This window comes from Tachypleus tridentatus, chromosome 3 (genome assembly GCF_004210375.1).
Source record: "Tachypleus tridentatus isolate NWPU-2018 chromosome 3, ASM421037v1, whole genome shotgun sequence".
NCBI lineage: Eukaryota > Metazoa > Arthropoda > Merostomata > Xiphosura > Limulidae > Tachypleus > Tachypleus tridentatus.
In genome coordinates, this window is record NC_134827.1 from 4,868,867 (window position 1) to 4,884,793 (window position 15,927).

A 15,927-nucleotide genomic window follows, 5' to 3' on the forward strand; every position below is an offset into this window, starting at 1 on the left:
TACACAATCATCTACTGATGACTCACATAAGATGGCAGGATCAAGTTCCAAGAGAGCAGTAAAAGAGGGCCAGTTGGCTTAGTCCAACTTCCACCGAGACACACAGGTTGGGTGGCACTGACCATGGCCAATCTCTCTTAATATGATAGGAAAATGATCACTACCCCATGGACTGATGTCAACCTCCCAAGAAAAGCAAGTAAAAAGCAAAGGAGAGCAGATAGAATGATCTATAGCAGTAAATGACTGACTGGGTGCATGAAAATAAGTGTAAGAGCCAGTATTGAAGAGAGATAGGTTGTGATTTAAGAGCATATGCTCTATAGCATGACCCCTTCCATCAATACTAGAACCACCCCAGAGAGGATTATGCCCATTGAGATTCCCCAAAATTAAAAAGGGGGTTGGCAGTTGCTCAATGAAAGCATCAAGGTCTGACTGATTATAATTTTTTTCCAGGGGTAAGGTACAGAGGGCAGTGATGGTACAACCCAAGGAGATATGGGTGGCTGCAGCCTCCAAGGGCGTATTCAATGACAAGGACCAGGTGGGCACATGCTGATCAACCAGCAGTGCTACTCCTATGTCCTTGTCCTACATGACCTGTCATTTCAGAGTATTGTCAAATTATGACTGTATTAGTAGGTTTTAAAAATATTTCCTGCAAAGAAAGACATTTGGGATGATAAATGTCAATCAAATCCTTGATGTCATTCAGATTTGATTGAAAACCTCGACAGTTACATTGGATTAGCATGGCCATTTTTATTTATTTTGGAGGAGAATACGGCAAAGAGACCTTCTGCTTGCAACAACGTTTTTTTTTCTTTACTGGATGTGGGTCTGTCACCCTCTACTGATCCTAATCTGGATCGAGTAGGCAGGTCAGTGCTTGTAGGCATACATTCCAGTGATTAAGGGCATGAACGAATGGTTTGTTTAATTTTTGGGGTGTCAAGAGAGGAAGACCTCATGGAAACACCTGGGCTTGAACAAAGTGAAATTGAACAATAACTAGAAGATGTGGTAGAGACAGAGATAGAAGTAGATGCTGATTCGTTAACATTTTTGATTTTGGATGGCACTAGATTAAGATGCGCTGTTAAGGATTCTGTAGGAGGCACAGAAAGGTCTGTCTGGATTCCTACTGTAGTAGTGGAACAGATTACAGCAGCATAAGTCTGAGATGGAATTGGGAATAGTAACTTCCAAACCTCTGGGTAAGTAATATTGTGAACTGTCTTTAGATGTTGTACTTCTTTCTCTTCTACCCATTTAGGGAATGATTAAAACAGGAAGATTGTGGATCATTACAGTTAATACAATGCCATTATAGTTGGCATTCAAAAGCATTATGGTCTTTACCAACACAACAGACATGTGTCAAGGAACCACGGCAAGTTGTTGTCGAATGACCAAATCGTTGACAATGAAAACATCTAACAGAGTTAGGAATATAAGGCCGTACCTAACAATTCAAATATCCTGCCTTGAATATGGTAGGAGAACATGATGTTGTAAATGTTAATATTAGAACATTTGTCAGTTCCATAATCCCATCTTTACAACTAAAAATTTGGAGCACGGCTCTAACACCTTTGCTGGTGAAACCTGTAAGAATCTCCGACTCAGGAATGGTCTTTAAATCCATCTCAACTATAACTCCTCTGGAAGAGAGGCTTTCACATGAAAAATCAATGCAACAGAAAGAATAAAAAAGCTGATAAATTAGAACAATTTAGTCCTTACCAGTTTTGTATCCTCTCACACCATTTACCTCATGCTGTGTAAAAAATACAATCATCAGTATATAGGACATACCAAGTAACTCTTAGAGAACATTTCAACAATAAGTTTTCTTTTAACACCAAAAAAAATCTGTTACTCAACACTTTAATTAACTCAGCCTTTCTATTAATGATGTTACTCTCATAAGCACTAAAACTGACTTAAAAGCTGATAGAGATTAAACAAGTTTATTGGGTTGCCAATCTACATACTTTTAAACCTAGTGGAATAAATCTAGATCTTGGAATCAGTGATTTCAGATAATTGTTTGTTCTCTGTCAGAAAAATAATTCATTTTATCATGTGCTGTAAACTCTCAATGTTTACCCCCAAGTTTTTTAATACTTACTATTTATTTATGATAGTTTTCTATATCTGATTTTGACACTGCTTTGTTTAAGATTTCTTTTTAATCTGTATTCATGTGTCACCTTTATTTTACTTTAAAAAACACTTAAGTAAAATTTTTCTTGGCCACTTCCAAAACATCTCCATCACCTTTTTTACATAATGCTCTCATTTCCAAACATATATATACTTACAACAGTACACTGAAAAAAACCCACCAAAAACAGTTAATAGAAATTGAGGTGACCTTCATGATATCACTAAACCCCTTTTGTATGTCATTCATTAGGTTACACCACCGTTCCCAGTTTGCCCCTAAAGACGAAAAGTCCACGTTTTGAAAGTTTTTGGGTTATATGGTTATAATTTTATATTAAGATGTCTTGAACCAACATGTGTTTCTGTCATCACAAGCATATCTCCACTTAAGTAACATGGACCAAATTTAAGCAAGAAGTAGATGTATTCATGGAATCTCCCTGCTTTGCTTTGAAAAGTTAGCTATAACCAATATTATAGATTAGTGAATAGGTTAAATTTCCCAAAATTGTTAAAAGTAATATACTGAAATGTCTTTAAGATGCTTTAATATTTATACTGAACATTAGATTTTACTAGCAGTGTACAGGTTTTAGGTGTTAGCATTATAGTCTTGCTTAAAATCTGTTCAAAATACTGATTTATATTCTAGGTTACTTTTAGTCAGTCTCGTAAGTAAGTTACTCCAAAGTAAATAGAAGGTGCTATTCACAATTTTTTTTTCTATTTTCACAAAGCATATAAAAAAGTACATTTTTTTAAATGATTCCCAGATTCTTTTGAAAATATTCATATGAAATTAAATTTTTGCAAGAAATATTATCAGACAATGATAATTACATTTTGAGTGCTACAATACAGGAAAGAAGTGTTTTATGTCCACCAAATTTAATAAAATTGGTGCTGGTCAATATTTTTTAAAGTTACTTATTAAAACATGTCATTAGCCAAGGGTGAAAGATTTATTGATTCAGAAATGTTAAACCCATACTGGCTCTTGTTTTGTGCTATAACATTATAATAATTCTAATTTAATGAAATGCAATCCATTTGGAATTACTTTTAGTGAATCAACAATTCTGTTAACAGCCAGGACAAGGAAAAGAAGGTAGTGAACTCTCAAGGAAATTTTAACATGTCCTTGCAAGCTTCTGCATTGTGGAATATGCATCAAATGTACTGTTATGATTGTTCATTTGACAGATTATCTCCCTACAGTGAAAAAATCTCAAAAGCATGGTGAGAAGCAGCCAATAAATCCTCTGATAATTCAGAAAAGGACATAAGAAGTAAATTGAATTCCAACTACATTGTAAGGGAATTTACTCTTGGAGCATTATGTCCATCACAAGATAAAGTTTATAGCCAAAAGTAAACAGTTCAATTCAAGGATGATATTGAAATGTTCAAGAAAGGTCTCATGGAGAAGCAGAATAAAATGGGCCCTGGGAGAATGCTTGAAAAACTGCAACCTACATATTCTTATTGATTCAATGTACCAGTAGTCAGATATTTTTTAATGTATCACAGACCTGACAGCAAAGTACAAAAAAACATGGTACTCTTAACATTGCTTCTTCCAGGGGATTAGAACAACCTGATAGATAGACATTTGCATTCACTGTGTTTGAATTGAACTACATCATTACACTTAAAAATGAGGCATGTGAGCTAAAGATGCAGTACAAATATAATGTTTACAAGTTAGCATTTTCTTAAATAGAAAATGGATTTCTAGTATTACTTACCTCTCCTCACACTAGAGCTATTACTTGACTGCTAGGGTGTCCTTCCTTACTTATCTACACATTGCTCTGAATTCTTCTCACTTGCTCCATTTTTTTTCCTACTTAATTGTCTTTGGCTATATCTGTCTTATTATACTTTCCACATACATGGATACTAGTACTATGTATAATAAGCACCTCCTTTAGAATATATTATCACTTTTTCATCACTGGCCAATGTGCAGTCTCTAATACTAGCTCTTAGATGAGGGGAAGGGCATGAAAGTGTTAAAAAAGGCAAATATTATTGGAAATACATTTTTTGATTTCAGAAAATGTTAACTTCCAAAACATATTTACCTCTGTTTACAGTAAAACTAAAATTTCACATTGATAAGGTGGAGCAGGCCTATGAGGGTGTTATCTATACAGAATGCATCTGCATAGGTTGTTGACACAGCAACAGAAGAGTACTACCATTGTTGGGGAACTGCACTACATCTAGAACTGGTACACTCCTCACTTGTAACCTAATTCATGCACTGCAAGTGGAATCTGGCATGACCTGTCAGAACTATTTGCCATTTGGACCAAAATATATTTACTTGCGAGTGGATTCCATCCATAGCTATAGAGTGATTCATTCTGAGCAACCGGAATTATTATGAGAAGGTATGCAACACTGAAGTGGACCAGCACTTTCCTCAACCTGAAGAAGTCCAAAAGGCAACATCCTAAACTCAGAATGGCATGATCCTGTAAGCCATACTCAACCTGAGGAAACAGAACTCATCCTGTCTGGAATTATGAACACTCATCTTTCCCCCTCAACAATGTGGAAAAGGTAAATTCCACTTCTCTCTGAAATTATGGGGAAGATGTGAAACAAACTTTGCTCAACCACAGAACCAGGATGGGACCACCCTTTGTTTGAAGTTATGAGGTGACAATAGAGCCTCTTCCCTGAATAATGTAATGAACTAATATTAACCAAAAAGAAGGATGACAATCAACCTAACTACATAGCTGAGAGTGAAATCTGAACCAGCATTATAGGTAGGTTCCTGTGTAAGCTGGTGCCTCTCCTACCAACATCTTGGAAAAGAAAAACATCCAGGGTTCCAATTAGGAGAGCCCCACAACTTCATCCTCTTCTCCAACAGTAAAACAAATTCACTTGAACACTGTGGAAAAATAACCTCTGTCCACTACCCCATTAACTGAAAACTTGTAGTAGTAACAAGCTCTACTAGTATAATATGGTAGGGTGGGGTGGTGGAATGCATGTTGGAGGAAGTCCTGAGTAACAATGCTCTGGAAAAAGTGCAATATGTGAACAAAGTTCCCTAATTCATTCAGTTCACTGATCAACAAGTAAAACCCTTATGTTTTACTTAAAGTTTATGAATGACAGTCCAGCATAGCACAGTAATACCTAGGCTTCCACTAGCCATTAGCCACATTGCCATTGGCAAAAAGAAACAGCCTGTGGCTAAAAAATCAAGTGTTGGTTTCGCCATAGTGCAAAAGATAATAATTTTTTGGTCTTGGATGATTTTCCTTTATTTATTCTGCTCAAGTTTTGGTCTTAACAACTTTCATGGTTTTTATCACCATCCACACCATTAATGATGAGAAATGACCAGAGGCACCCCCTAGCGAGTTGAAGAAACAAGAAACATCTTTAAAAACTACCACTGATTGCAATCTATATTTTCTTTATATATGTATTTTTAAGATTTCAGGGATATGACAACTAACAAATTAAATTAAGAAAATATATATATTACTCAGCTGTGCTAATGACTTATTTTATTTTCATATCTTATGCTACATGTTTGATTCTGCCCATGGTACACAAACAGTACTCAGAGAAAACCTGACTTTCGTCAAACCAACATATGGTCTGTATCAAAGTGGAAATCCCAAGTTTTGTTTGATATGTGTTTGAATAGAGATCATGACAACTCCTAGATCAGATAAGAAGACATCTAAACAGTTAGATACATCAAGTTTTTTTCAAAAGAAGGTCGAAGCAACGTCAACTGATGGTGGGAAATCCACTTCCAAAAGAAAAGGCAGCTCTGAAAAAACTGAAGCTTGCAGCAGTGATCAGACTGTCAATGTGAAAAAAAAATATACCCTCAATTTTCACAGAGTTGTTAAAGAAACTTGATTTTCACAGTTTCTTTGGCTGGAACATGTTTCCCAACAAAATACATTTCATTGCAAATTATGCAGGGACAACAAGAAAATAAATATTTATGCTACCACTGGGAAAACTGCTACTAAGCCTAAAAAAGATGACTTTGTGAAGCATGCACGATCAGAAGGTCATTGCAGTGCAGTAGCATCACAAGTTTTGAAGAAGGACATGTCAACTCATGCTGTGAATGTGTATGTGGGGTGTAAAGGTGGCATTCAGGCACAGATGGCCACATTACTTGTACAAGCAAAGGAAGCCATCCCAACTGTGAAGTTTCATTCCCTCCTTTCACTACAAGTATTCAATGTAAGAATATTCTTCATTCTAGTATTAATAACATACTTTGTTTTCTATAATATTTTCTTAAAACAAAAGGCAATTTGACAATTTTCTAAAAGTGAAACATTTTGAAAATATCTATCAAAAATTAAGTAGTTAGCCAACTCTTTCAAATATCTTTTTTTTTTTATTACTTTAATTGGTGGTCTTATTTCAAAACACAAGTTCTTATATATTTTTTAACAGGGAGTGACCTCTCTCAAGAAACTACAGACTCAGTCACAAAGTGGAACAGAGAGCTTCATATACACCCACAGCCAGTTTCTGGATGATATGCATGGTGACCTAAATCATGTAGTTCAGGATGAAATGCAGGCAGACATTCGGACATTGCCTTTCCCATTTTTTGCTCTTGAAGCAGATGAAGCAACTGATGCAGGAAACACCTCTATACTGATAATTTATATCAGGTATATTTCATCATTAGGTGATGTTACAAGTCAATTCCTTGCTGTGCATGAGCTGACCAACACTGGGACTGATTCTATCTACAACACAATGTGCTCAGTCATGGCAAATCGAGGATTGTTTGATGTTGACTTGGATGGTCATTGTTTGGCACACAGATTACAGTTGGCAGCTGAAAAGGCAGCAAACCAGGTGCTATTCCTTGTGAAGTACATTTCAGTTTTGAACCAGTTTGCAAAAAACCTGAAATATTCTTCCAAGTTGTGTCGGGTTCTGGAAGAGAGCAAAGCATGGAGAGAAAAGCAACAAAATCAAGCAAGTGTTCTTCACACGATGGCTCTCTTTTAATGATTCCGTCCAAGCACTAGTCAACTGTATTACATCTGTGATAAGCTGCCTGCAGGTCGTAGCAATGGAACATGGTACTCCAGGCCAAGCCTTGCTACATGGTCTAGTCCAGCAAATGTCATGTTACAGCTTTATCATGATGACACATTTTTTAGCTGATGCTGTTGGCATTCTTGGACTTTTGTCAAGATCTCTAAGTCAGCTGATTTATCTTATGATCAGGCTAAAGCAATTATTGATGGGTCAATTCTGTCAATTCAGTTGCTGGTACACATCCCTGGTCCTTACACACAGACTGCACTAAAGGAACTCCCACAAGCTCCTGATGCCAGTGGTTACACTTCTTACAGAGGCCATGACATCAAAGATATTGATAAACAACATAAAAAGTACAGATCAGCTGCTGAGTCATTTGTTGAAGCAGTGGTCACAAGACTACAAGTAGCATTCCTATACATTAATATCATGTCATTTTTTCAATATTTAGCCCATGTCACAGCAGAGCAGTATCTGATGAGGATGATCTGAAGAAACTCATCAAGCACTTCTCTTCTTTTGTCCAGGAGGTTTATGCACTGAATGAATGGCTGCTACTAAGGAACATAATGGAACAGGATGCTCACAAAAACAGAAACACAAAGAGCTTTTACAAGAAATACATCCACCAGACCCGTCAAACTTTTCCAAATCTGTCTCAGCTTGCAGTAATTGGATTAACTTAATGTCTTGTAGATTTTCACATAATTACAACTATTTTTTACTGGATGGAATTGATGCATACTAAAAGTCATGCACCACACAGTTTTTGGCAACCTAAAATTGTGACTAAACAACTATCACTGTGGCTAAAAGAAAATTACTTTGTTTAGCCACAGTGGCTAAGAGAGTTATTTTTCTTGTAAAAGCCCAGAATACCTAGAGGTAGAATGGGTGGTAATCTTGTGGAACACCTCATTTCTACAGAGTATAATGTGTTACTAGTTACTAGTGTAGAACTGGTTTGATAAAAACACACCAGCCTGGTCAACATGTTCCACAGAGTGGGACCCTGTGAAGTAAAGAAGAAAATATTAATAATGAAAATACTTGCATCTTCATATAATCTAGCAGATATGATTAAAATAGATACATGGCATAGTCAAAAACTTGGAAGATACTGCCAGGTCATGCAAGTAATGTGAAATACAAGTATTGGAGGAGGTTCAAATACCAACTTACACAATGCCCTCCAGTAGGCAATTCAAGCAGGTTGCCAAAGACACAGAAATGTGATGAGATTTGCAGAAGTCTCCTCACCTCCAAAGAAAGCCCAGAATAAGCAATATAGATCAAATTTTGTACACACCTCAAAGTAACCAGGGATAAATCCCAAGAAACTGAAAGATATCAATGAATTAAAAGTTGTCTAGTACCTCTGAAAAGTGCTAGTGTGGACAACATAATGCTCACAGCTCTCACTGGACATAACAATTGATCAGGATCTGAACAGTCACAAAAGTGAAAAAGAGCAATGAGGTAAATTTGAAAAAAAGATATATCCCATTCCCTGACTGCCAGTTTTTAGGTAAAAAGAACCTGGATAGATATAGGACAACACAGGTAGAATGATGAAACATCATGTGCACATACAGAAAAAACAACTCCAATAGCAACATCCACAGATCAGCAGCAACAACACAAACTTTAAGAAAAAGGTGATATGGTATAGGAGGCTAATAACTCAAACAAATGTTGAAAAATAACATGTAATACCATCTTATAATTCCAGTTGAGTATCTGAAATGGTAACTTAAAATGAAGAACTTGAAACAACTTCAGGATGCTGGAGAGCACTGGGAACTTGATTTTCATCTTGAATATCTAAAGGCAGTTAAGAAGGTCACCTTATATAATGCAGTTATGAAAGATTGAAACACCCTTGTGAAGAACCAGGTCAAAAATGAGTTATGTGCAGCACTTTTGGGTGAAGTGAGTTAAACCTCCTCACAATACATCATTGTTAAAGTTTGTGACATTTCTACTGACAAATATCCATCATGGGCTATGCAAAGATCAAAACAGCTACATCAGCATCTTAGAAGTTAAACCCCAATGTTATGCATAGGACCAAATAACCTCCATTCATAAAACTGGAGCTTCAGTGTGGTTTGGCATATATGTTGGATCATGGCTGCCTTGACAGAGATGGCCAAAGAGGAAGTGGAACAGGGGGGCACATATAAAATTACAGCAGAAGTGAAAACCAGGGTTGAGCAAGCCAATCTGATGCTATCAACAGAACCCAGAAAGGGGTTGAATGAATTATAGCTAGTATTCAGGTTGACATATTAAGTGGTGGGAATCCCATCCAGTCCTGACTGAATGCACCTATTGCCAATGCCTGGGTGTGAGGTACAAAGACCAAGATGCCAGTAGTTGAGTGCTCAAATGAGGGGCAAATTCATTGATCATCAGTGTTCTGAACCATAATTAAATCTAAAGAAAAAACTTGTGACATAGCATCCATTTTGTTGGGTTGAAACAACTGATCTGTCACTGGATTGATAACTGAGGTATTAGGCAAGATGCATATTAATTAAAAGGTTATGGAAAATAAAAGGAGAGAATAATATCACACTCAATTTAAACAAGTATACACTTAACAAGTGTGGTCACAAGTAGGGAGAGACATGGATGTCACAGAAACACATACTTCATAGACACAGAGGCCAAAAGTATTTTCCTATTTCAATTTCACAGTCATCCCACATGTGGTAAGGCACTGTATTATCCACATATAGTAGAAAAACTTCAAATGTATTATCTCATTGTCTTTTCATCACTGGTCACATTTATTTCTATCTTTACTGAGCATTTTATGAATCACACTAGGATTAACCTGAATCATACAGATAGTATTCTCTGGATGGCAATTATATACTGAAATTAAAAATAGACAAAGCAACAAGAAAGAACAAACAGATCAAAGATCAGATAAATGAACCTTGTGCTTTCATTTTAATATTAGTAGGTCAATAAATAGTGTGCAGGTATTTGAATATAGAAAGTTATTGATATTACTCCAACTTTTGAAGGATGTGATAAGACTTGCTCTGAAAATTATAAGTCAGACAGTCTTACTTTTGTGGTGGATAAAATTCCTGAAAGTCTGGTTAAAGAAGCTCTACAAAATCATTTAGTGAAATACAATAATAAAATATATTAAACTAAGGGGAAATCTTGAGTTACTAATCTGTTAACTGTTTTCAAGAATAATACTTATCTGGATGGTAAAAAGGCTATGAACTCCATGTAATTAGATCTTGAAACCTTTTATACAAATATCAGTTAGGCCTTATTTCTAAAACTTTGAACAGCTGTGGTTTCCTAATCTAAAAATTAATTTTGACTTACTGGAAAGGATTAAGAGAACTACTTGGAAGATTACAGGAAAGGAAGAATTATGTTACAGAGATAAGATGAAACTTAACTTATTACCCTTGAGGTAAGAAGGGTAAGATGCAATTTTATTGAAGTTAACCTGATTATTTAGTGACTGGATAAGATAAAGGCCTATGGCTTCTTCCTGCTGTATTCATAAAACAATAGAACAATATGATACACGATTTTAAAAAGACAGGCTAGCTGACAGTTAAGATAGTTTTATTTTCCTAACAAGGTGACTGGACTTAAGAAATCAGTTGCTTTTACCAGTACTGAAGGCCAACAGTTTACAATAATATAAGAGAGAAATCTATGGCTTCCTTAAAAATAAAAGTTGGGTTTTAATTTTTTTTTACTTTTTTTAGGGTGGATATAAAATACCAGTCCAGAAATCCCTTGTTCACTATATGTCACAATTTGTGTAAAAAGGGTTCTGAAAACATAACATTTTATTTTCTAAGATACCAATTTTTGAAATAGTTTGCACAATAAGGTTACTTCCCTGCTCTCCTGAATTAATTCAAGATTTTTATTACTCAGTTTCTGAATAAATATTTCATTTATATCTTTTGATTTGGTTTTGGGTATAGTATGTACTTTAATCAAATACAGTTTAATACTCTTTCCAAGCATGTCTTGGAAATATTTTTAGGTCACTGTACTAACACTCTCTCTGAATAAGCTAAATGAAAATTATTATCCTTATAAAGAAAAAAAAAAACGCATTCACATAAAGTTTAAGAAAGGTTACAATAAACTGTTTCTTTTTGTCCCACGTTGGCAAAAGTCATCAAAATGTTATACATGTAACTACTTTAATATTCCTTTAATTCAAATTAGAAATAAAAATAGAAAAAAAGAGTTTACAGTTGAATATTACTCAAATGTTATTAATTTAAGGCCATTTTCACTGTTCAAAGCAGTAATGCAGCTATAAAACTTATAAATCGCTGTTCAATACTAGCTTCAAATTATTATATACAAATCTATGAATCCAAGCCAGAGACTCCTAATACTGATATTCTGAATGGTATTAATCATAATACAGTACACACTGTAGTATTCATATTAATTAACATTGTAACTACTATTATTTACTATTACCAAGTTACAATATTTTGCAGTTGAATTAACTTGTGTTTCATTAAACTTACCGTGTGATTGATACCCCACATGAAAACACTAAGTAAAGGTTCGTTAGCTCGGAAAATTTTAGTTTTCTGATATTTAGGTTTAAAATGCTTCTTCTTCAACTTGCTGCCTTGTTGTTTAATGCTTCCTCCTGTAGCCATCGTTCGAACTATGTTAATTTGTAGTATCCTGACAAGCTTTAATTCAATATTTTAATATTAACCACTGATTTTAATACTAGTAATGCCGTAACGGTTAGTGCATTAGCTCAGATATGACTGTAGTAAACTTCAAGTTCAGCGTTTTTAATTTTACAGATATCAAGTTTTCCAAGTCTGCCTCGGCTTATTTTCAAACTGTTTAAACCGTACTATTTTGCACGGCTTTTAAATAAACCTGCAACTAACAATTTAATACCAATTTTACAGCTACATTTTGTTGATTTTTACATAAATCAGTAGTCCTGAAAATTCCTTTAATTTAAATTGTCAAAACATTTACCCCTGTTCACCAATTCTAAAAATTCCTATAGAATCAACCCCCTTAATACAAGCACTACTATTATAAACACACGATGGTATGATGGGAGTAACATTAGTAAATCACGTGATCTAGGCTCAATTTTAGTCTTATTTAACTAGAATCGTAGCAGACTACCAAAAGTACAGCAAAATTTTATTTTTCATTTGCGAAATAAATACATTTTTATCATATTATACTGATTAAGTTTTATTGTAAATAAAAAGAATAGTTAGGTCACTTTACTTCTGCTTTAGTTTATATAGATTAATATTCAGAGATTTCTTTACAATTTAGTATATCATACATAAGTGCATATATAATTTTTTCTTGTAATTTGTTTGTTGGCTAGAGGGCGCATAACGTAAAGGATGGGCTATCTGCACTGCGCCCACCACAGGTGTCGAAACCCTGTTTTTGACTTCAGATTTGCCGCTGGGCTACTTGAGGGCAGAATGTTTAGGTATATAAGTGATCAAGAGACTTTGCGAAGCACCTAGAAACTATGCTACACATACTTATAGATTCAGTGAAGTATTCGAATGAATGCCAGTGATCAAGTATATTCGTTTATTTGATCGATTAGCTGTGAACGCATAAAAGTAAGTTTATTTTTTGCGTTACTAGTCGTAAAATTAGCGCTGTATTTCATTTGACTTACAGGATACAAAAAGTAAATAAGTGAAAGCAATTTATAAGTTATGTAAATATTAGGGAAGAACTAAATTAATTCATTTTAATTATTTTCACAAAATAATTTAGAAGAATCCGCCCAGTAAAAGAAAAACGACGTATTAAATTGTAATTAAACCTATCTTTAAAAGATTAGATTCGAATATTTAAACTATCCGTAAGCAGAGTAACTGGCCTGGCATGGCCAAGCGCGTAAGGCGTGCGACTCGTAATCCGAGGGTCGCGGGTTCGCGCCCGCGTCGCGCGAAACATGCTCGCCCTCCCAGCCGTGGGGGTGTATAATGTGACGGTCAATCCCACTATTCGTTGGTAAAAGAGGAGCCCAAGAGTTGGCGGTGGGTGGTGATAACTAACTACCTTCCCTCTAGTCTTACACTGCTAAATTAGGGACGGCTAGCACAGATAGACCTCGAGTAGCTTTGTGCGAAATTCCAAAAAAAAACAAAAAAAAAATCAGAGCAACTAAAAACAAAAACAGGATAAAGAATGTCATATGTAAAAAAAGAACACGGTCCGGCATTTTAAAAAAATTATCTAGTGTATTCTGGCTAAAAGAAGACATTATCGAACGAAAATTTGAAATACATATGCTTTAACGCCAGAATATTATGTATTTTGTATTTTAACTTTACAACTGTAACACTTCTTTAAGAGAACGCTTTACTTACATGAATAGATTTAAAACTGAAGTGTGTTACATATTAACAAAATAAAAACAAAGTATGTGAAGCAATAACATTTACCGGTGTATTCTCAAGACGGCTGGTATGGATATTAGCATTTTAATTAAAATAAAGTACAAAACAACGTTTCGACCCTCTTAGGTCACCTTCAGGTTAACGTCAACGTTACTCTGTACCTTATTTTATTAAAGTGCTAATACCCACACCAGCCGTTTTTGAAAATATATTTTTATTTAAAGTGAGTTTCTCTTCATCACGAAAAATTCACGGATTTTCTGGAATGTCACGATTTGGTTTGATCGTTGTTGTTAAACTCAAAGCTACACAATGGCACTGTCTGTACTTGGAACCCAGTTTTATCGTTGTAAGTCTTCAGATTTACCGCTGAGCAGTACCGTTTAGATTTCAACTATATTAAAACGAGACAAATGAAAAATGATATATGGTGGCAAAATACTCTAATTCAGAGAAAATAAATATAAAAATATATGAAGAGATACATAAAGTTTTGATACCAGTTTTATCTTTAATTTATAAAGTAAATAAAAAATGAGAAATTATTTAACCGCTTCAGTTAGTTGACGTAGTCCAATAAATCCATGTTCTGAAATTAAAAAAAAGTATTTTCTTTGTTATAGCGTAAAACTCCTAAGCTGGCAATATAACGAGTTTTGTTGTTATTTTTAAGCTCAAGAGTAATGGTTAAATTAGGCTTGGATGCAAGCCAAATCAGAGTTAAAAGGAAAGAATACTAATTTGTAGTTTAAATTTCGACTGCGATAATGAATAATCTTATACATTATCCAATCCATAGTTTGCCATTTCAAAATTATCAATGTATATGTAACAATAATCGCATACTCTTTTTTTTGGGGGGGGCGCATGTCATTTAAATTACACTTTACTTTTGAGCAAGTACGTACGAACAAAATTGCAATTACAAGATCAACTTTATTTTATATGTCAACTTCTTCAATTCTTTAGTAGCGACTAGAGTCAAGAAACAATAGCGTATCTTTCACAATTTCAATGCGATATTACTACCTTCTTCATTTGAAATAAATAAGTACATTGATGCAAAGTCAAAAGTAATTAATACAGTTTCAGCTGAAACAGAAACGGTTTACAAATTCACTTTTGTTCTTAATGCTTTTGGAAAAAAGTGCTACAAAAAAGCCTCATAGGTACAGTTTCAAAGAAAATATACAATATAATTTTTATTTTTGCGAGATTTTGTTTGTTTTGGAATTTCGCACAAAGCTACTCGAGGGTTATCTGTGCTAGTCGTCCCTAATTTAGCAGTGTAAGACTAGAGGGAAGGCAGCTAGTCATCACCACCCACCACCAACTCTTGGGCTACTCTTTTACCAACGAATAGTGGGATTGACCGTTACATTATAACGCCCTCACGGCTGAAAAGGCGAGCATGTTTGGCGCGACCGGGATGCGAACCCGCGACACTCAGATTACGAGTTGCACGCCTTAACACGCTTGGCTATGCCTGGCCGTTTTCGAGAAATATCAAAGAATTTAGGAGCAGGTACAAGATTTTCAGGTTTTTGGCAAAGTTGTTTAAAAATTGTGCACACATGATATTTCCAAAGCATTATGTATTTATGAATCTAGCAGTCCGAAAACCTTCGGTTTAAAAATTTTAGAATGTATATTTTAAGCTCAAAACTATTTATGGACGTTGCATGCAAAATGAAATAGTAGTAGCTAAATCCTTTATTCCAGTATAGCCTTCAGTACTAACAGTATGTAAAATAGTTTAATGTGAGGTGTATTATTAACAGAAGAACACTAAATTTAGTGGTGTTCAAGTATATAATCTCAACAGAAAAAAATTGATTATAAAAATAATATGCTTTCTTGCATTAAAATTTCAATTTATTTATGGTCTATTTATTTCTAAAAAATGACTACAATATAGTGCAACAACATGTTATGAAATTGTTAATTTTACAATGTTATAGAAATATATTTCTTATATTTGTATATTTCGTGTTTTTAGCGCCGCATAGTGAAGAACTTATAAAGTACACTTTTCAAAGGCAGTTCCAGGAACTATAAGGCTCCTCAATTAAAATTATTTCAGGTTTTATGTCAAACAAACGCGAATCATGGTTTTATAAGTAAACTTCTGTGATTATACTGGAAATTAAAATTAACATATAGATATAATGACGTAAAACAAATAAATTAAACAAAACGGAAAACTTAGTTAAACGAAGCAACATAAAAAAGGCGTAAATAAGCAAATGATTTTATGTGT

At 34.6% G+C, this 15,927-nt stretch overlaps 1 protein-coding gene and 1 long non-coding RNA gene across 4 annotated transcripts in view; one reads left to right on the plus strand and one right to left on the minus strand.

Moving 5' to 3' along the window:
* Positions 1-12,340, minus strand: part of LOC143246246 (phosphatidylinositol 5-phosphate 4-kinase type-2 alpha-like) — a 56,471-nt gene extending 44,131 nt beyond the window's left edge. The window contains 1 exon segment of the mRNA XM_076492647.1: positions 11,781-12,340. Coding sequence (XP_076348762.1) covers positions 11,781-11,918 — 138 coding nt within the window. The 5' untranslated portion in view covers positions 11,919-12,340.
* A 302-nt stretch (positions 12,341-12,642) lies between these two features.
* LOC143246250 (uncharacterized) overlaps positions 12,643-15,927 on the plus strand; it is a 64,106-nt gene continuing 60,821 nt past the window's right edge. For all 3 annotated transcript variants that reach the window (XR_013025876.1, XR_013025879.1, XR_013025877.1), the window contains exon 1: positions 12,643-12,878. This is a non-coding gene — a long non-coding RNA (uncharacterized LOC143246250). The remainder of the gene's footprint in view (positions 12,879-15,927) is intronic.